Genomic DNA, 23,606 nt, shown 5'->3' on the forward strand with positions numbered 1-23,606 from the left:
ATCTCGCTCGTCATTATATTCAAAAAATAAATGGCAGAAAATTATCTTCCAGATTATGATAAAAAAAATTATTTTTAAAAGTTATATTTCTATTTCGTATTATAACTTTAAGTTCTCTTAAAAAGACACCCGGTATTTTTACCGTGAAAGTTAGTTTATTTTGTACGTTTCATTAAAATAATTGAATAATTGTGTTGAATGTATATAAAATATTTCAGAAATGTGTATCTATAAATTCAAAATATCAAATTAAAAATCGTTGGCAGTTATTAAACATTATTTTTATGTACTCATATATGTATGAAATATGAATACATATGAAATAGACAGATAAGAATTAAATAAAACTCAAAAATCGCATTTGAAGGGTGTAAAAATAATTTATTATACTTAAAAAAATTTTTCCATTCAAATACCTGAAATATTAGCATAAATCTATCGCCATAACTGTCCATTACTTACAACTATAGTGTGCATTCAGGCGTCGCTTGGCATTAATTGTGCCGCATACGCCCTGTTAACCGGAAGACACAATCTTATCATTGAAAATTTTCAATGACTCTCGCCATTTTCATACAACCCTGTACACGAATATCGATTGCTGCTGCCGCTGCTGCTGCTTGGCCTATCTGCATGCTGCTCGCTCGCTTGCTCGCTTTCTGTCTGCCCGCCAGTGTTTTCGTATCCAATCACGTAACGTCCTTGCTGGATGGTTTAGCCGTGTGTTTCTGCTGTTGTCATATCGAATAAACGTTTTTACTTCGTTGTCCGGGTGCGAGCTAAATAGGAGTCTGTCTCTTACGTAAATATCTATAAAAAAAATTATTAAACAATTATGAGCAGTGTGTGCTGGCGAAAATTATAAAAATAATTGTTCCTCCAAGAAAATCACAAACAAATGGTTGAAAGTTTAAAAGCGAATAGGAGGCGAGCAAAAAAAAAATCGATTGAAAAAAATTTGCACAATTTTTTTTTTGGAAACCTAAATCGGCAAATGTAGAATGCAACGACGGTCATGACGATTGGAGCGGAGAGCGGCAAGCAGCTAAGACATAAAATTCATATGTAATTGTTGCAAAAAGGTGCAGCGAAAAATAGTACATACATACATATGAATGCTAAAAAGGGCATGAAAAATTGTGCAATCTTTGCCAGAAACAAAAATTCAACTTACGAAAAGACGATTAATATATGTATACATAATGAAGAATGTAAAAAGTGACTTCAAACTGGCACAACTGACAAAACAGTAGAAAATTTGAAAAAGTGCTAATATCACGGTTTGGAAGCGTTTGATGGAATTTTTGGAATCTGTGAAACTTTTCAATTTTTTCGTTTACAGCTAGAAAATATTCTTCATGTTTGACTTTTTTGTTTTGCATTTTGGTTGTCATAAGCCAACGTTTCAATCGATATTTCTATAGTTGGCGGGCCCCCATATCATACCTTTCTTTCAACACGCACACATACACAACACGCACACTTAAACACACGCACATCTATTAAACACTATTCCACACTAATTGGTCGCTGTTACATAAGATGCGTTTGGCAAACTCGTAAACGTAGCGCTGCGAGTGCCAAAATGCAGCAGCGCTAAGTACGAGAAAAGCATTTTTACATTTTTAATAAGCATTTTAGAAAAATTAATTGCAATGGGTTTTTGAAAATCTTTGCAATTCAGCTGAAAAGTGTGAGCCATTGCCAAAGGGGAGGGGAGTGTAAGCGATTTTGGAAATTCGCTCGTTCGTTTGCTCCTTGCTCATTGTGACAGTTACGATTGCTACACTGCTCGTGCGAATACGAATCTGCAATTGAGATTCCAGTATGAGAATCGGTGGTAGAGCAGCAACAGCAACAGCAATAGCAATGGCAGAGGCAGAATCAGAGCCAGCGACAGAGGCTTTCGTTTGTCGGTTTTTCGGTTTTTAGCGCAGCGCAACTTATGTATTTGAGGCTTAACTAGGTCAGTTATTGAATTTTCAAACGAATTGCAATGCAGCAAACAACAACGAATATAACAAGTGCAAAGGCAAACACGCTCAGTGGGATACAATAAGAGACAAAGAGACAGTAACGGCAGCTTGAAGTGTTGGCAAATGAAGAAGAAGAAGGAGAAAAATATGAGAGTGAGAGATGTTAAAATTTAAAAAAAAAAAAAAAAAACGGAAGTGACAGCAATTCAAAAAAGCCTTTTCTCGACCACAAAAAACAACTCAAATTACTTGAAAGTGTGCGCGTGTGTGTGTGTATGAGTTTTTTAGATGCATATCACTCTGTTTTTTCACAAATACCATTTGCCTTTGTTGTACCAGCGAGCATGTTACAGTCAATTTCCATTATCTTCCACTAACATTGCTTGTATGCAACTCGCATTCCTTTCGCGTTCCCTCAATGAAACTTTCTTGCAATATATGGAAGCAGTTCTGACTGTTGTTGTTGGCTGGCGTTGGGATAATATTACTTACATATGTATATATTTGCCTACCTTTCAAAATACACACAAACTCATGTTTCCAATTTTCCTTAAGTTTGTGTATGTGTGTGTGTGTGCTTATATTGCCTTTTGCTCATTCATTTGCTAAGCAACACACAAGCAACTGTTAATAAAATCAATTTCACATCCATTAAGGAGTGGGCAACAATAATCACTGACAGGCCTAACATAGCTACCTTATAATGGATTTACTCAACTAAAATCAACTCAACAGTTCGGGTATGATTATGTGCATATACACACATACATTTATGTATAGGTGTATATGCATATTGGGATAAGGTAATATACCTTTGTGAATGATTCACAATTCAAATGCCATGACATTTGTGTGAGACGGGTTCATGTTGCATGCCATTGCTTATTAATACATACATACCTATATGTATATGTATGAGTGACTGAACGCACACTAATAAAGATAAAAAGAAATGGAATTCATATCCACATTTGCGAGTACATACATGCATACTCATATACGTATATATGTATGTATGTGTGTTATCAAGTACTTTTTCGAGTAGCGTTTGATTTTATATTTTGTCTACCTGTTTCATATTTATAAATAGATAAATCCAATTTTTATACAAAACCGAATCTTATTTCCTTGCATTACATAACAACCGTTAATATTTTTTTCGAAAAATTGGTTTTGTTACAATGCGGGCTATATGACTAACTATTTTTTATTTGCAATTACGTTTTTGTTTAATATAATTCTGTCTATAACAAAAAGCATATTAATCCAAGTTCTCAACTGTGTACAAGATTTTTAAGAATATTACAAATTTTCATCAATATCTCAAACTTTGACTTTTGTTGCCTTTTTCCCCACATAAAACAAATGTATTGAGAAAAATTAACTAGAATTTTTAGTCAGAGCAAAAGTCAGAGAAAAATTAACTGGAACTTTTAGAGCTGTTAAATTGGATACTTAAAAAAAGAATTTTGAATAAAAATTTTCAATAAAAAGTGTGCAATTTTGATGGAAGCGGTATGAAAGTTTAAAAATTTCACTCAAAGTAGGAAACTTCTTATAGAATGAAATATAGTTTTACAAAAAATAATCACAATTGATTTAAAAAAAAAATAGTTTAAAAAAATTCTAAAAAAAATGAGACTTTGATCAAAATTGTATAGAAATGAAAGTTTAAAAATTTTCCACAAAGTTTAAAACTTACGTTTACATGCTTTTTGTAAAAAATATTAATTTGAAAACAAAAAAAAAATTATTTAAAAAAAATTCTGAATAAAAAGTGTGAAATTTTGAGGGAAATTGGATGAATGTCTAAAAATTTTGCACAAAGTTTAAAACTTAGACTTACATGCTTTTTGTTATGGAATAAAATATATTTTTATAGAAAAGTAGAAAATAGTTATTTGAAAAAAATAATAATTTAAAAAAATTCAGAATAAAAAGAGTGAAGTTTTGCTGGAAATTGGATGAAGGTCTCAAAATTTTGCACAAAGTAGGAAACTTGGCCACCACATGGCTTTTGTTATAGAATGAAATATATTTTATTATAAAAAAGTAAATAAAATTAATTTGAAAATAAAAAATGTAGTCAAAACTTATCGACATGTAATAACCTTTTCATTATGCCACTCTCTTTATATGTAAGTACTGTTACTCAATGAGAGAGCACACAGGTCCCAAACAAAATGGTAATACGGAGGAATTTATGACGGTAGTTTTAAATAAACAGCTTTGTGAGCCATGATGGAAAGAATAATGGAATAATGAGATGGCGCTTATCGTGGTACCGTTACTTTGCTCTCAGCGAATTTGACAATTAGTTACGTGGTTTTAGCACCATTTTCGTAACTTGATTTAGCATTTTTTTGTTTTTGCTATTTAGTCTCGGAGTTTTAGTTCATTCTTCATGACATTTTTTTGGCCTGCTCTGATTTAAATGTAATGTTTATAATTTTGTAAAATATACATTTTTTAAAAATTAGTTCAATAATTCACTCAGTTTTATTCAGCTTTACTTTTTTTAACATCTGGTCGCATTGTCCGCGATTGCAGTTGTTGTTGGTGTTCTTCTGCTTTCAGCAGTCAAATCTCTCTCTCGCTACTGCAGTGTTGCCTAGCTTTGGATATAAAAGCGCACTAAAATGCCCATTTAAAGAAAATAAAATACCAAATTTTTATTGAATTATTTAAACAACTTTGTATGCGTGACAAATTGTCTTTAAAATGTGCGTTTTTTTTTAAATAAATGTGTTATGGATAAATACAATTTAATTTATGAGTTTTTCGTTAAAAGAAACTCTTTTGTTAAGGGAATGACTTATTTGCTATATGTCAGGTTATGTAACAAATGTCGTTATGGTTTTTTCAGTATATTATTCTGGTATTTTTTTGCTTATTTTTATTATGAATACACCTCTTGATGCCTAATGTCCCACTTAGGATTGAGGACCGAACGAAACGATTACACCTCTATGGTTTTAATTCGCTCTTTAAAATGTGTAAAAAGGTTTTCAATGTTAAGAAGAGTTGAGAGAAGAACAATTAATATTCTTGCATTAACATAAAGGAGCAAAAAATTAAATTTACACTTTCAAAATATCAAATTTTATAAGAATCAACAAATTTGCAGTAGCACTAAAATTTTCTCGGAGTGACTTTTTTTAACCTTCCCTTGTTTCATAATACAGTTTTTTTTAACTTTCAGTTTCGGTAGCTTTAAATTAAAAACAAAAAGAAACAAACACCAAACTTAAAAATTTTCGCATTTTGGGTATAAATAAGCACTAAATTTATTGTGAAGAGCAAATGGTTGGCAACACTGTCCAAGGGGAAGATTTCCTTAGACCTAACGCGATATGTCTTTAAACTTGATTATTTTTCTAGCGCATTCAATCATCCTTACCAAACAAAGTATGACAAGGTGCGTCCCAGATTCTCGAAAAATGGTTCTCCAAAAATTTGATGCGCATTCTTCGAAGCGCTTGGCGTTCGCGAAAAGGAGTATACTTCTACTGAAAAAATTTTGAAGTATTTTCCAAGCGGAAGTGAAATTATTTTTTTATGGTAGGATAGCCAACCAAAATGAACCGAACTATTCCAGCAAAATGGAACTATGGACGGCCTTTATGGGTCATCAGGGCTTAAATGGCAATGAGAAGGCAGGCGAAGGGAAAGCATGCAACAATACTAGGGTTCTTTTGTAACTGAACTTTTCGCAGTTACTGCCTGTATAAATGTCCGAGCCTTGCCTCCGTTAGAGGTGGAACACTGAGTAAGTGGGTTCGGCAACTAGCGATTGTGAGGAATCACTAAAAACTAGTCAAAATAATGTAACTTACAGAATACAACAGAATAAAATAGAAAATGCCGCATATAAATGTGAAATTCTCCCGATGGTGCGCCCACCCTAGAAGCGAATAATGTTAACATTATTGCGATCTTATTTTTAAGGTCAATCTAAGCAGGGGGAGATTTCTATTGCAAAAGTCACAAAATTTAGCACTCAATTAGAAACTTTCGCTACCGAACTGAAGATTATCAACTTATGCCTTGTTTGCCGAGTATCGTCAACTGCCTATGGCAAGAAAGGTCGGGCTAATGGGAGTTGTATGGAAGAGTTATCGATGGTTGAAAGGAGTTGATAGGTGCCTTCTTGCTCAGATTGACTCACAGATATCACCTCTCTTCAATATGCGGCAACTACGAGTGCCACTGAATTACTTTTTATGATCTCAGCTATAATATTTTTATTATATACTTATATTATGTGGCAGATAGCCAAGAATACCCTATCTCTGAATATTTTATTCCCGGAAAAAAATACGAATATACAAACTTCCATTGTGGAAAATCATCAGAAGAACATCCGCGGCCGGTTTGACACTAAACGAGGTTTCAAGAAGAGAAATTCGCTGTCATGAGATTTCCTTAATTGAGTGGCTCAGTGCCATCCTTGCCTAACCCTCAAAATTTCATATATGGAGTTATTATGCGACACTACTTAGAAATACTCCAAACTATCCGTGCTAAAGTTGCACATCCCTAATTTTTGAACGAGAGAAGGCTGACATCTAATTAAATGATTCAAACCTTCCTAAAAAGCCTGTTTAATTTTTAATTACCTATTAACTTTGTCACTAATTATTAGGAAATGACTAAATTGAGGCTTAGGCAAGGATGGCACTGAGCCACTCAATTTTACGTTGAGGAAGATGGATAACTTTATTTACCTAAAGTAATTTTTTCGGCACTATACTATCGTACGCTGACGATATGGTTGATTTAAAAAAAACCACGTCATGGATGAGTTTTTCCCTCAATTACAACTAAAACAGATTTCAGTTTCTCTTTCCAAAGTGAACTCGAACAGTGCTACCTATTGTTTTTGTTGATCCACCCAGTACACCACCGCGCTCCAATTATTATGGTCTTAATCGCGTTGTTATTCAAGTAATGGCATAAAATATTTCTGTAGAACCAAATTTCCTGGGATCCTGGCCATTCAAGATGGTACCTGCTGTTGATAGCAAGGTAAAGGGGTTTGCGAAGCTTGATGAGTGAGTAATTGGGAAGAAGCAGATCCTTTGTATGCCAATTTTAAAACCTTAGACTCCAATATCGACCCATTAGTAAAGCTCGAAAAGGGCTTTGTGGCTGCATTCCCAACATAACACATTAATTTAAAACTTTTAATCCAGATCCAGGCAAGATTGCCACATTCGTCTCAAACTGTTGGGACCTTCAAGATATAGTCAGTAAACTGCCGGTGCGAACAAAGTCGATTATAACCGGTGAAGGGTGGCCAAGATTTTTCACTAGCCTATGGCGCTAATGCTTACAATGCTCCGGGTATACTCACTGCTAGAGTACGGCTAGATGCCTTAGCTCGGGCCATAGATTTATTGCGGTCGCCGTAGGGGATCAGCGAATGAGTTCCTCTTACAAGCTCTTGATTTTAAGAAGGCAGAAATAGAAAACAATCGTCAATTTTAAAGTTCTTTCGTTTTGAATTTGTCTACTGCTGGACAAAAATTTTTCTAATAGAGAAATCTCCAAGTGCATTTCCACAATTACAAAACTTCTCATAAAAATTGCCTACTATTCGGGGTAAAGGAAACGGGCAAGCTACAAGATGAGCTGTTTCCAAATTCTATGCCTTATACAACAAGTAGATAATATTATTTGAATTTTTTAGCGCTTTTTCGGTGAAGATGGAATGACTAGATTGTCTTTAATATTTGCATAAATTTGTACAATATTTCTCAGTTATATTCATAGTTGGCGCATGCTATCATGTCATCAATCAGTTTTGTTTTGTAATATTTTTTTTTTCGCTTCGATCCACATTAATTGGGTCGTTCATAGCGTCATCTTTGCATATACATAGGTATGCATAGTATGTGCTTATGTACACACATACCTCATGAATGTATGTATATATGTATGCTAGCAACGTGAGTTCGCCAACCGCCCACCGACCCATCAACTACTGCCAAATCCACTTCCTATAATGCTGCCCTTGCCGTTGAACACGCGACCACCCGCTCTGCTATAAACCTACACACTCATAAACTCTCTATTACCTATACTATATACTCGTATGTGCGTTGTCGACGATTATGCAAAATGCAAGCACAGCAGTAGCAACAAAACGTTCCTGCGCAACGTGAGCGCCATCAACGGTACATCATCACATCATCACATTATCGTCATCAACACATCATCATAATCATTCGTATTCATTTTCATTTCATTGCCTCTCAATTCTCATGCACCGGTACTGCTATAAGGTGTGGATGAGAGTTCATGTTCAAGTACTGCAACTGCAAGCTGTCCTGCCGAAGTGAGCGCAGTGAGAGCGAGTGCTTGAGTATGAACAATATGCCAAACTTACATTCATACATACACATATGTACGTAGGTGTGTATGTACTTGAGAATTTTGCGAAAACTGTAATGAAAAATTTAGTTTCCACTTAAGAAACGAAAACGAAAAGTGCAATGAGTTCAATATGAATATGTGCATACGTAAGCATGTCTGCGAAAAGTGCAATCAACTAAAAATAACAACAGCGCAATTCGTTCAATATAAATCATGTAAGAATTGAAAAAAAAAAAATGAAACATGAAAAAAGAAATAATGTGAACAAGAAAGTATTGCAAATGAGGAAAACATGATTGCTGGCATTTCTTGGCACTCAGTTCGCAGCCACAGCCACAACCGCAGCACACAAAAGTGGATTAGGCCAATTACTTTGTGCCACAAACATTCGTCAAGTACGCCAGTCACTAGTTGGTAAACTATCTGTCAAGCAACAACAACAAAGACAGCAACAGCAACCGCCATTGCAAACGAACGAACGAACAAACGAATGAACGACCGCTGGATTTCATAATGGGCACGTTTCTTCCTTATGCCCAGCTGCTACATGCACGTGTGTGTGTATGTGTTGCCCTCCGCCTTCACTTCCGCCTGCACAGCGGCACTATTTAAGGCGATGTCATCTACTTGCATTTGAAGTTCTACCGATTGCCAATGTTTTTTGATTTTATTTTATTTTAATTTTATTTTTTTGTTTTTGTGAAAAACCTATTTTCTGTTTTTCCTCCATTCTGTTTGCTGCCTTTTTCTAAGTGACTTAACCGATTATTTTCTTTCGTTCCCTCAAAATCTTTGCAGTCCAGTGCGAGATGTCGGCATAACAGAAAGTCAAACAACCAATCAGCCAGTCAGCAAGCAAGACAGTGTGAAACGTTCGAGTGATAGTGAGTTGGTGAGTCAGTTGCAGCAGAAGAGTCAGTTAACTAGAAAATCATCAAATCAGCCTGCAAGGCAAAAAGTCCAACGTTGTACCTGTGTGTGAGACGAGCCCCGATTTGTGGTTCTAATTTGTCGTGTTAAAAAAATTGTGGTGCACAGCCGAGCGTCGTTAATTAAGCGAACAGTAAAGAGCAAATAACAGCGAGCAGAGTCAAAAAAGAGTGCAGAGTGAAGCGGAAAAAACAGCAGAAAAAAAAGGTGTACAAGCTAACAAATCGAACCAAAAAATCTTCAAATAAACTGTAAAAAGTAACAAAAGCCGAAACCGAAACCAAAACCGAAGCAGAGCAAAAACAATCGTTTTTATATTCCTCATCAACAATTTCTGTTGTTCTTGTTGCTGTTTATTGTTGTGATTAAATCGATTCTTGTGCTGTATAAAAAGATGTCACCACTGTTGGAACGTACATTGCTATTATTAGGCATACTATGCAGTTTACAAGGTAAGTCAGTGAGGTTTTCGTAAATAATTGCATACCTCCATATGGGAGTGATTAAATAAGTTCCCCTTGCGCTCATTTGAAAAATATTAATACACTAACTTCGAAAAATTGGTATTTAGACAAAGTGCATTCTAAAGAAAGCAGAACTTTTGAAAATTAAGCGCTTTATTGGTCACATGACCGCAGCCGCAAGCCGAGTAGGATTGTAAGGTTCAGCAGTAGACAAAGTTTTGATCTGTCAAAATACTGCCAGCAATATAGCCACGGGATGCCTCCTGATGCTGCCCTCCAAACCTTCACAACGAGGCTTCTACGCTCCCTGTCGACGAGCACAGTAAAATGCTTAGTAAGGAATATCTGCTTGGGTGTTACCGTAGGAGTCTCCCCTGCAGACATTTTCTAGAGCTTGAACCATCTCCCAAGCGAGTCAGGAGACATCTCTTTTTGTTGTTGGTGTAGTATTATACTTTGCCCAGACAGTGTAATGTAAATCACCGGTCGTCTTCGTCTAGCGCATCTAACGGTAGGAAACGGCCCAGGAAATTTTTTGTTTCGACAGGTTGGGTCCAGAGGGAGAGAGGTGTTAGATGAGTGGGTTTAATGGCGCATGTGCAAAGGTGGTTAGTGTCGCGCGGGGTGCCTTCACATGCCGGACATATGTTTAGTATGTCGGGGTTAATTCTGGATAAGCAGGAGTTTAATCTGCTACAGTATCCAGAATGTAATAGACATGCATAACACATGTCCGGCGGTAATTTGCCTGAGATGGCTTCTGACATGCTTCCAACAGCGCTGCGATGGTTCCTGTGAGAGCATCCCCACAACAAATGCTTGCTAAACACGGTTCTTGTCAACAAATTGGTCGCAAATGTCGATTGACGAGCTCCGCTTACTTCTGTATGACGCGCTGACCGATAAGGGTAGTAGTCTGGTCAAGTACTCATTTTTTATAGATATTTTTTAGCAATTTTTTTTTAAGAAAATAAAATGCGATCGTTTTGGTTTTATAGTATGTTATATTATTATTGACGATAGTACACAAAAACATGTTTTTTTACATATTTTTTTGTAGTAGTGTGGCACTAAAGTAAAAAAAAAAAAATAATTGGCGCGTACACTTCTGTTAGGTGTTTGGCCGAGCTCCTCCTCCTATTTGGGGTGTTCGTCTTGATGTTGTTGCACAAATGGAGGGACCTACAGTTTCAAGTAGCACGGCAGATATTTTTATGAGGAGCTTTTTTATGGCAGAAATACACTCGGAGGTTTGTCATTGCCTGCCGAGGGGCGACCGCTATTAGAAAAATGTTTTTATTAATTTTGCTTTCACCGAGTTTCGAACCAACGACCTCTCTGTGAATTCCGAATGGTAATCACGCACCAACCCATTTGGCTACGGCGGCCGCCATGGCACTAAAGTAAGCGTCTTAAAAAAAAAGATAGTTTGCTTGTCAACAGGATTCAGATTGTAGTATGGAAAGTTAAAGCTGAGAAGAAACGAAAGTATTATTCAGTTAGCGTTGACTTCTTCTAACGAGATTTATTTGGGTCTCGGCTCACATGGTGCCGTCCACATAGCAATTCTGCACCGAATTTTTGTGACACGTTGAAAATAGCGCGTTTTATTACCAATCGCCAGGTGCTATTTTCTGAAGGAAGGTTTTGCCCTTTTCGCTTCCTAAATGATGTTTGATCGTCCCACAAGCTAAAAAACACTTTTCGTTAATCCAAAAAACTCAGTGAGAGTATGTAAATTGTTGTTTTTGATAGACTGACCAGACAACTAAACTACAAAACGGCGGAGTCCGGATACCGGTCGACCACTATGCGGCTGCCGCATGAAAAAGTTCCTCCTAAAAACCATTTGCCGTTCGGAGTCGGTTTAAAACTGTAAGATCCTCTCTTGGTGGAACAACATCAAGGCGCATGCCACACATAACTCGCCCAAACACGCATGGATTTACACTCGTATGCAGTCTTCTTACCGTTTTCGAGTTGTGTGTGTGAATAATAGCTTTGGAAGTCCTGCTAGACTTGTGTACATAACACAAATGACTCATCGCTCCTATTCAGTATAATTTTAGTAGCCATAAATAGACGGAAAGCTTCTCATCAGTGAGGCTAAATTACGTTATAAAATTTATAGAAAAGAATATTACGGAAAATACTTGCCTCGTTTAGGTAACATTACAACAATACTATTATAAGTACTTTTCCCAAAAAATAAATGAGGCACATTTTCAATTGAAATGCTATGAAATGTATTAATCTTATTTGACCTGTCAACAAATTTTGGCAAACGAACAGATTGATTGAGATTTGCATTTTTTGACAGACCAATACATATTTTTTTGTATACTGTTGCCTAAATATCCATATATTGTATTTGTATGTGTGCATGCCCACTCATTGGGGAATACTATAATATATATGTATGCACGTATCAAAAGTAAATGCAAACAAATTGTACATGCACACACGCACATACAGACGTATAGATACATATTCTTATCAATACATGTTTGAATGCAGTAAGTGCCCAAGCAGTGCAACGGCGAATCACCATTGTGAGTAGAAATGGCAAATGAAAATCGAATACAACACGCCGGGCTCCAATCAAGATTAAACCCAATAGCTTTCAGTAATGTAAAGTAGGTCTTGTAACTACTGCAAGACAAGCTAAAGTGCCAGTTGTGTTGTCTATTTTTAGCAATCAAAATTGTGTCTCATGACGGAATTGAGAAAGTTACGGACATCTCGCGGGAAATGAAAAAGTGGTATTATGTCAAATTAAATGAAGATTTCGAATCAATACTGAATCAATGATGTATAACTGGCACAAAGTTGCATGTCCTTTACAGCGCAATGAATACTATAAGTACACCTATGTGTACTTGCATGCGAGTATATAAGTACATAAGTGCACAAGTATATAAGTATTGAAGTATATAAGGGTATAAGTATTTAAGTATGTAGGTATATAATTATATAAGTATATATGTAAATATACAAGTGTGTAGGTACATAAGAGTATAAGTATGTAAGTATATAAGTACACAAGTATATAAGTATGTAAGTATATAAGTACACAAGTATATAAGTATTTAACTATAAGAGGGTATAAGTTTGTAAGTGCTAAAGTGTATAAGTACACAAGTATATAAGTATTTAAGTCTACGAGTAGATAAGTATTTAAGTGTGTAACCATATACATACATAAGTACACAAGTAGGTAAGTATATAAGTATTTAAGTCTACGAGTAGATAAGTATTTAAGTGTGTAACCATATACATAAGTACACAAGTAGGTAAGTATATAAGGTTATAAGTATGTAAGTATATAATAATATAAGTATATAAATATACAAGTATGTAAGTACATAAGAGTATAAGTTTGTAAGTATATAAGTACACATGTAAGTATTTAGGCAAGTATATAAGTTATATGTACGTATATGTAAGTACAAAGTAAACAAGTATGTAAGTACATAAGAGTAAAAGTATGTATGTATATAAGTGCATAATTATATAAGAAAATAAGTATATATTTATATAAGTATACAAGTATGTAAGTATATAAGTGTATAATTACATAAGTATACAAGTATGCGTATATAAGTATACAAGTATTTAAGTATATAAGTCTATAAGTGTATAAGAATGTAAGTATATAACTACGAAAGTATATAAGTATTTAAGTACATAAGTATACAAGTATGTAAGTAAATAAGTATATAATTATATAAGTATGTAAGTATATAAGTATTTAAGTATAAGTAATAAGTATCATCATCATCATCATTGTTTCCTTGAATTCCTAGCGAGACATACAGTTGCGGACAAAAATCTCCGTACGACCCCTTTTTTCTTAATTTCTCCCGATCTAAAGCATTTAAAAGGAATATAATGATGCAGTTTTCTTTTAAGTCTATAATAAAATATAAAAAATATCTAAAAAATTTATTTTCAGTATTTACTTTAAAAGTTATTCACGAAAAACCAAAAAAAAATCACTGATAAAAGTGTGCATACGAACTTAGAAAATAAGAATTATCTATTATCTATCCGATTACTGGATAACGCCTTCATCTGCTTCCAGCTTAACCCGAGTTGAGCCGTCTCGCAATCCACAGTTATTTCCCTTGGCCTACCCGGCGCTCTTCCTCTTACTGTGAGTGGGTTCCATTCCATTATAGTCTTCGCTATGTTACCGTCGTCTTAGGGTAAAATGTGACCAATCCGCTTCCATCTCTGTCTTCTAATCCAAATATCTAGAGGCTCCATGTTTGCTTTTTCGGGCCAGAAAATTCGGAATAAAATCCTTAGAGAGCGGTTGACAAAACTTGTAAGCGACTGGTTGAACTACCGTACAGCAGTACCGACCGACCTCATTCGACTTGAAGAGCCTAACATTTAAACTGGAGCTCAGGTTGTTGTTTCACCACTTAGGGCATTTTTCGATGATAATTCTGACAGCGTTTCTATCTAATTTCAGCTCTTAGTATTTGGAGTATTTTATCATGCACACATTGGTTGTTCTATTTGTTAGAAATATACATTAACTTGTGAGGTGCTATTCGTTAAAAACTTAGACTAACATGTCATCTTATATTTTGAATAGTAAAAAAACGTAACTTTTTTTGGAAACGTTTGTCATGAATTGAATTAAGTTCAAACAAAATAAATTGACTTCATATAATCCATATAATCAATAAAACGTACATGGGCCATGTGATAGGCCGTGCTTCCAATACTGATACCACTGACTTTATCAACTATTAGATATATAATTGGCGCTCACACTCTTTTTAGATTTTGTTTGTTGAAATTAATAATTAATTTTAATTAAACTTCAATTACATTTCTCTTTTTCCTCACAGCTTTGCCGCGTATGTACATGCGTTCGCACATATACAATAGGATTCATTCTATTCTTCCGATTGTTTACTAAGGCATATTCAGTTACTAAGTGTGTACGTGTGCTCTGCGTAGCATTACTCAAATAACGGAGCCTACATTTAGGCAATCGCCGTCCCAATGTTATCGAACAAACTACCAGTTAGGGAGTGAGAGATGTTACACGTAGTCAATGTGTATGTGCAAAATTTACTTCCCAATACATTCAAGCAAATATAGGTGTACATTACACATACCAGATAGAGTTGTGATTTAATTAGTTTAGTCACGCTGGGAATACGTAGACTTTTTGGAAGAGGAATACACGTTTATTTAGAAATCACAACAATAAGCAAATTCGATAAAAATTTTAGTTAAATTTCGATGATTCGAGTGTTTGCGGTGTATCTTGCACTTCACAATATTTTTTTACACCTAAAGAAAATAGTTAAGGTGCAGCCCGCGACAAATGATAGCACCTCATTATTTTGACCAGCTTTCTTTTTTTTCTTCACAGTTCCACGAATTTTAATATAATTATAGTCTCCTGACAAAGTTAGCTATAGTCTTCCTATACAGTTTTATAACTTATTATTGTAAATTCTAATTTAAATAAAGTGAAATTTTGAGGTTGCTAAAAATATTGTTGATATTTTCCGAGTATATCTGGTTTTTTTGACGGTGTTGCGCATTTTTCCCATATATAGCAAAAACCATTTCGTATATTTGCTTCTAGAAATTCCATGGAATTGTGATGCAAAGTTTTGTGGAAGTTTTTCAATTTTTTATGCAGTTCGAAATTTGGCTTTTATGGACAAAAAAAACCTTAATGATGAACTATAAAAAAAGACTAGTAAAGGTTAGGTTAGGTTGACTTGGCTGGCTGAAATCCATCACATAGACCTATTGGTTATTAATGGTACCAAACGGAGCTTGACCTTTACGCTTCCTTGTAGTAGGTTTCTTGTAATAAGCCTGCGTCTTTTGCGAATCTAAGTAAACTCTGAAGCTCTAACCCCGAGAGACATTCTAACCTCTCATATTGTAAAGCTTGTAAACATTTCATTCGGGTTCTAGCTAATGCAGGGCAAGAACATAGAAGGTGTTCGATAGTTTCCCTCTCTTCAAGAGGTGTTCAAGAGTTTACCTCGTTCATTGCAAGGACTAGTAAAAACTGACCAAGATTTTGAGGTGCTATCGTTTTAACGTAGGCTGTACAAACTATCACATTAAGTGGAAAACATTGATTTAGACCTCTGGTGGATCACTAACTGCTTTCCATAGTTATTTATCTTTGCTTTTATTCTTTTCGTGTTACATTTGCGAGCGTCTTGCACATTTTCTACAAATTAATCGAGTCGAATCTAGACCTTAGCTTTAATTTAAATTTTATGGTGGGACTAACTCAAAAGAACTCTCATTAAACCTAAGCCCGTGACTCCCAGATCATTGTGCGTAGTTCATGCTAAGCTGTGAGCAATAGGAAAACGCTATTTGACAGTTAAGCCGCGCTTAAATCTCTGTAGTTTATAATAACAGTACTCTCTCGAAGGTAGCAATTAAATACAGTGCTCTCTAGAGCCCGATGTTGACTGAGCTCGTGGTGACAAGACCGTCTGCGAAAACTGCTTTGCAGTCAAACTGACATGGCAAGGGATCGAACTACTGTTGGGAACTCTGTGAGAATTGCACAGTATTCTGCCACGTATTGGCTTGGAGTAGATGTATATAGAGTTATGGCATAATACGTGTCTCTTTCAATTTTTTGAAAAAGCGGTAAAATAACTCACTGTAGTATTGCTCAGTGATCGTACCTCCTTTTTCTAAAAAGTCCATGAGAATGACGCCGTTCGCATCCCAAAAAATCGTCGCCATGACCTTTCCGGCCGATGGGACTGTCTTCGCTTTTCTTTGGAACAGAGTCACCGGAATAAATCTATTGTTTTGATTCTTGCTTAGTTTCTGGTGTGAATTCAAGTTTCATCAACGGTGACAACTCGACGCAAAAATTCCTTCGGATCTCGTTTGAATTGCTCCAAACACTCATTAGAAATTAACAGTAGCACCCGCTTGTTGTCCACCGTGATTAATTGCGGCACCCATCAGGTCGACAATTCTTTCATCGTCAACTTATCATGCAAAGTATTAATTGCCGTTCTGGTCGACCCGCCTATGGCCTCGCGCAATTTCGTTCGTTGAGCAAACACGGGTACTTATTGAACCGCCCTCGTAATTTTATTGAAGAGCGGAGGAGTTACAAGGTTTTAGGTTGAACACATTAATGGTTTTAATGGGATTTTGAGTGTTTCTGTTAGATTATCGCCAAACTCCGACGTAATAGAATTAAACCGAATACGCTTATAATCCATGAGTTATGGCTCACTAAATAGATATACCTCAAAACACTCAGAACTTTTTATTTCATCTAACATTACAGCGAATTATAAAAAAAATGTCAACTCTTTACTTCAAAAATCTTCCTCAAATACTTTAACCACTGTAACTTCAAAAATCTTCCTCAAATACTTTAACCACTGTAATATTTATTTTCCTTTCCAGCAACTACTGCGCTGATGTGTTACGACTGCAATAGCGCCTACGATCCCAATTGTGGTGATCCATTCGAACCATATACGCTCGGCAAGGTCAATTGCACTCAGCAAGAACCGCTAGAACATCTCAAGGACAAATACACCAAACCAGTACTGTGCCGCAAGACCACACAAAAGGGTGAGTAGCATTCGTGCAAGAAGCGTGAATATTATAGTTTGAGCCTTTCTTTTTCTCTCCTTATCTCGCTCTGTCTCTTTATCCCGCTCTCTCTGTCTTTCTTTATTGTATCCATTTCCAGTCTATGGCAAAGTGCGCGTTGTACGCGGCTGCGGCTACATACCCGATGAGCGTACCGATGATGGCGCTTGCTTGAAACGCTCCGGCACACATGACGTGCAAGCCATCTACTGTGCGTGCACATCCGAACTCTGCAATCATGCCGCCTCCACATTGTATCAGAGCAACAATCATCCCATAATATCGGCACTACCCTACACATTAGCTGCGTTCTTTGTTTGGTTCACTACATTTTCGAGTCATTTCAATATCAATACTTTTGGCGCTGTGCAAAATTCATAAATACGAGATATACAAAAACTTAGACACATACATACATATACTCGTATATATATAAAATAAGAACATACATATGTGTATATGTGTATTACGGAAATTAAGGCGAGAGATTTATTTTTCAATTTGGAGTTGAATTGTCATCACAAAAACCATTCAGTGGAATAGAAGATAGTGCGGAAAAACAAAAACAAACAACAAAATACAAGTAAAGGTTGGAGAAAAAAAAAACAAAAACAAAGAATGGCTTAAAACCAGCAGCTGCTGACTAAAATTAAACAGTAGCATATTGGAGATACCGTGAGGGTGGGGGAAACTGGAAACATTGAAGAGCAGCCTGCATGGAGGAGAAGAGAATGTTGTTTTAAGGAGAGCTGAGACAGCGTTTAATTGGTAAATTTAAGTGGAGCGATACATGAAAGAGCTACATACCTATGCCGGATTTATAATGATTTTGCTGTAGTTGCTGAAAATAAGTTCATTTGTTAACTTTTAGTTTGGCTTATTGGAGTGAAATCAACAACAACAACTATACTGCATAACACAAACAACAAATATTAAAAAAGGGGGAACAAATTAAAAAAAAGGTTTTTGGTTATTTCATAATTCCATCCACAACCGAAACAATAACATTCGCATAAGTGAAAAAAGATTAGTTTAAAGAATTAATAGATTATGCGCTGGTACTACCAACAGCCAGCAAGCAGTATTTTAAATTTTTTGCTTTGCAATTGCGCTCGGCTTGCTGACAGTAAATGATTCAATAGGCAAAAACAACTGAAATTATGCTTTGTTCATCAAAATACATAGCAATTCACAAAGGACTGCAAAAAATTGGCTGTCAACAGGCAGGTATGCATTATAGGGTTAGGGGTAGTCAGAAGCGCGAAAAAATTATGACTCTCAAAAAATTTTTTTTGCAAGTCAGTTGCTTTATTTTACAAAAATAAAAACATAGCAGACTGTAGCAAAACTAAAAGAAAAAAAAAATAATAATAATTGTAAAAGTTATCGCTGTTTGTGTGGAACCCGCTTCTCCAGAAGTTCCTTGCGCTGATCACCACAAGTCCTTGGAGATTCATCTAAAATCAATCGGACAAAGAAAATTAGTTTTGTTAATAAATAATCTTCTGCTGATAGAAGCGTTTTCTTCAAATTTAACAATATGGCGGCCTCGGGAAATATTTTTCAGACTTTCGAGAAAAAAAACCGACAATTAATTGTTAAAAAAAACGAAATATTTGAAAAACAAAATCCTTCGATAAGGCACGAGTTTTTTATGTTTTTCAAAAGCAGTATAAATTTTAATGAAATCTGGCAAGCGGTTTTTAAGGGGACAGATCCCTGTAAACGGCCATATTTTCCCTGATTTTCATTAAAATTATTTAAAATGAAGAAGTTAATATATTTTTTTCAAAATTGGCATACAGTTTATTTTTACATTAAAATAATATAAAAATCTTTTTTTTTATTTTAATCATTTAAAATGGCAGATGTACACTCAATTCTTCCAGAAAGGTTGCAGCGGGGCTTCTCAATCGGCGGGCATTGTAGTATCGGCTTCAGTGACCTGAATACAAAAAACCAACATTTTTTTTGTTTATTAATGTCTTAATTTCTATATGAATTAAAAACAAATGAAAAAAACGCGGAATAAAATGCTTAAAACAAAAAAAAAAATATTTTTTCGAAAATTTTGCGAAATTGTTGATTCACATTGAAAGAAATATCATAAAAAAGATGTGTGCAAAATTTGAGCAAGAGCGGTCAAAACCTTTTTGAGTTATCGTGTACGCTAATTCGAAAAATATAGATTTGAGAAAAACGCGTCTAAAGTTTGAATACATAACTATACCTCTCCCAGCGCTCGAACGCAAAGAATAGAGACGTCACGGTTGACGATCTATAATATAAGAAATACTTAAATTTAAATTCTAAAATTTTTTTTACATATTCTTAAAGGATTATATTAACATTTTATGAAAAAAAAAAATTCCAAATTTTACAGGTATCTGTCCCCTTAAGTTACAGTGATCACCAGTTCAAGAAACATAGTTTTGAGAAAAACGCATTTAACGTTTTGTTGAGTTATACAAATTATTTCAATATATCGATTTGCTGTTGCCTACTTAGCATTCTACCTTCTCGAGTGTTATTGTTAGCGCGCTTATCTGCCACTTTCATACTTGCAGCATCCATTTTTTCAGCATACGAAGCGCCCGATCGCTCTTCGTTAATTGTTGAATAACTCGAAAAGTATTTGTCGGACTCACTTCAAATTTTCACAAAATATTTTTAAGATATTATACTTTAAGAAAGTGCAAAAAAAATTAGTTTTTTGGAAATTCTGACTACACCTAACCCCTTAAAGTAAAATAAATAATTAATTTTTCTCCGTCAATTAATAAATTTCTCCTTCTTATAGGTTATATCACAAAGCTTACCAAGCTTGCACCCGATCAACCACGCGCGTTGTTATGTGCGTGTGCATGTATGTAGATGATAATTAGCATGCGCTTACATATATATACATATGTATGCATATATATAGAGTTAATTTACTTATTAAATGTGACATCTAAGACGTTAGGAACACATAATTAAAACAAACACAAAAACAAAAACGTCAAGAAAAAGAAAAAAGTACTGCCGTCATATGTCTTGCAATGAAATACTCGTACATAAATTTTAATAATAATTTCACGATGTATATATGTATGTATGTGTACTCTAGTTCTAAATCCATCTACAAGTGCATGGAGCCACTATATATGTAGTTACATATGCGAGCTGCCAGTTTAGCAAAACACTAGAAGTCACAGAAAATAACAACAATGCTGTGCTGACGATATACGTATGTATGTATAAGTATATTTAAATTTCGAATTGAAAAATTGAAAAATTGCGTTTTGGCAGGCACAACTTTTTGCTTGCATACGTCAATATTTTTACGAAATACTAGCGCTTTGTGGTTGTACAAGTGTAGGGAATGAAATTTCTTGTGTAGGGAATGGAATAGTATATATGTATGTATGAATTTTCTAAACAACTCCATCACGATGAAGTTATATAATAGCTGCCAACTTCTGTTGTATATTCTAACTTTTAGAAAATGACACTCATGCACACAAGCTAAGAAATAAACACATATACTAACACACACACACAACCGCCATCTTTAAAGCACTTTATATTGAAAGTAACTCCCAAAGCAATGCAACTCTTTTAAATATACGTGAAAATAGTAGGTAATAACTTAGTTCAACGCTAACCTGGCAGGGCAGGCAAACAAAAATAAAAATTTAAGTACTTATAATTTTTGGAAAATTTAAACATATTCATGTACAGTGTACGCGTATGTGAAAGCAGTATTGAACACCAAATGGTAGGTGATCGAATTAAGCACGAAAATGTCTCAGCAACAGGCTGATCTTAGTGAAGTAAAGCAAAGTAGTGAGTGGCAAGTGAAAGGTGTGAGCGCTAGTGCGCATAGAAATTTGTAAATTAATGAAAAATAATTAAAAGAAATAAAGGAAATAACTACGTAAAATAAACAATACTAGGATTCATCGCAAATACAACGCATACAAACAAATTATGAAGTTACAATTAGTTTAAACACATAAAAATACGCTCAATACAGAAGAAAAAAAACCAAAATACACACACACATACACATTAATAAAGGAAAAGTAAAACTAAAAACTCAGCTGACTTACCTACATATTAAACTATGTACATTCACATATAAGTAGTTACATATACATACATACATACGTACATACTCAACTTTCACATGCATGAATCCGTACTTTTGTCCACAAACGAGCAGTCAAAAGGCAAAAAAGTATATAAAAAATTTAGTTAATCTGTACCACTTTAAATAAAAGAGGAAAAAAAAATCATAAACCCATTAATAATTTCCATAAAAAAAATAAAAAGTTAGTTAAAGTAAGATAAATAACAGAACAAAACACCCAAATTATAAACAGCAAATAAGCAATGCTGTGCATAAAATATTTCAAGTAAACTCATCGAAAAAAACTAAACTCAAATTAATGGAATAAGAAATTTGCAACAATACAAAAAAAAATTTCAAATTCTTCCTAAATAAAAACGTATAAATAAATAATAAAATTATATTTATAGCGCATAGTTAAAGAAGTGTGAAAGTAAATTCTACTACTTTTCTTTCACATATCCACAAGCGCAGCATAAATACTCTAATTTGCTGTCAACCACAAAAACGTCCACATCGCTATTTTTCCTGAACGCGCTCAGCAAGGAATCCAAAGTATTTTGTAAATTCAGTATATCAGTGTACACCCCCGAATACAAGCGTATGTGTCTACATGCATACGCGTACATATTGGTGATATTTTAAAGTAGTAGTGTACATTTATTTATTTTTTTTTCTTATTTTCAGTAACTTTTAATGATTCATAATTTATGCATAAGTTCCACATGCATTCCCGCTTAGAAATAATAAAAATAAAAAAAATTAAAAATAAAACACTTTGAATTGGCGAATATTTGGGTTGTGAAGTATTAAAATAAATTTTTTGCATATCTCAAAAATATTTGACTACACCCAACCAATCGCAAGGCAAAAAGCAATACTCTCTACAAAACTAACTGTGTTACAAACATAAATTTAATGTATGAATTCCAATTCTCTGTGCAAATTTACTGTAAGTGAAAATTGTATAACTTTAAATAGTTTCAGTATTTTCATTTTCTTATTCTAGAAATTCAGTGATTTTCAAACAGATGTGTGATAATTATGTAGTCACGAGTTTATTAACTGCGTAGAGCTAACAATGGTTTTGATATTATTTATATATATTTTAAAATTTTTACAAATATTTACTATATTTCACCAAATTATAAACGTAAGCTTTTATTATTTTAAGCTCAGCTGATATAATTAGTTTTTTAAATCTTTAAATTGTTTTTAAATTGCATATTATTTACACATAACTGTTATTTTTTACTATATTTCACCAAATTATAAACGTAAGCTTTTATTATTTTAAGCTCAGCAGATATAATTAGTTTTTTAAATCTATAAATTGTTTTTAAATTGCATATTATTTACACATAACTGTATTTTTTTACTATATTTGACCAAATTATAGAAAAAAGCGTTTATTATTTTAAGCTCAGCAGGTATTATAAGTTTCTTAAATCTTTATATGGTTTCTCAATTGCATATTCTTTACACATGACTGTTATTTTTATATAAAAATTCATGTAGGCGTATTTAATTTTATAATAAATGAGCTTTTATTATTTTAAGCTTAGTAGTAATTGTTAATACAATTTTATTTGCATACATTTTGCAAACACTTGCCCGCTTTACCGTCGCATTGTTTAAATGATTTCAAAATATTGCATGCCTTTTTGCGCTTTATATACTTCTATGTGATAAGAGACTACATTTTATTATATCCTTGTTTACTCAACTCGATGGCATAATGCCTCGACAAGACTCTTACATCGTACACAGTTCTGGGCTGTTGTTTTCGCGCCGTCCTATGTGATGTTGGCATCTGCTAGTTCGCGCAACATCGACCTTCACCAAGTGATCGTTGGCCGACCGCGACCTCTGCTCCATTGCGGGTTCCAGTCCAGCGCCATTCTCTTGATCAAGAGATTACACAACTGATTTGATATTTGTTGTTTTTTTTCTCCTTGTCGACTCCACTCGGGAGCATATGGCCTCGACAAGACTCAGTCTGTCGTTGGTTTCGTTAATCTATTTTGATTTCTGACAGGGTAGGTGATTAGCCTGCCTCTAAATATATAATTTCATTATTTTTTCATAATTTATATTTAACCTATGCAATTA

General features: G+C 34.4%; 1 protein-coding gene across 6 annotated transcripts; it reads left to right on the forward strand.

The window, feature by feature from the left end:
• The first annotated feature begins 642 nt into the window (after positions 1 to 642).
• On the forward strand, positions 643 to 21,732 carry LOC128868928 (uncharacterized). Of its 6 annotated transcripts, none has more exons than XM_054111546.1 (5): positions 643 to 802; positions 9,153 to 9,736; positions 17,189 to 17,359; positions 17,481 to 18,607; positions 20,181 to 21,732. In XM_054111546.1, exons 2-4 carry the CDS (start codon positions 9,679 to 9,681, stop codon positions 17,759 to 17,761), a joined length of 510 nt encoding a protein of 169 aa, XP_053967521.1. In that variant the 5' UTR covers positions 643 to 802; positions 9,153 to 9,678; the 3' UTR covers positions 17,762 to 18,607; positions 20,181 to 21,732. The 6 variants fall into 6 exon arrangements, with proteins under 6 accessions (XP_053967521.1, XP_053967525.1, XP_053967526.1 ...); XM_054111550.1 differs by having other exon boundaries at positions 643 to 772; XM_054111551.1 differs by lacking the exon at positions 643 to 802 and adding an exon at positions 829 to 1,082.
• Positions 21,733 to 23,606: the final 1,874 nt, after the last annotated feature.

This window comes from Anastrepha ludens, chromosome 6, assembly GCF_028408465.1.
Source record: "Anastrepha ludens isolate Willacy chromosome 6, idAnaLude1.1, whole genome shotgun sequence".
Lineage (NCBI taxonomy): Eukaryota > Metazoa > Arthropoda > Insecta > Diptera > Tephritidae > Anastrepha > Anastrepha ludens.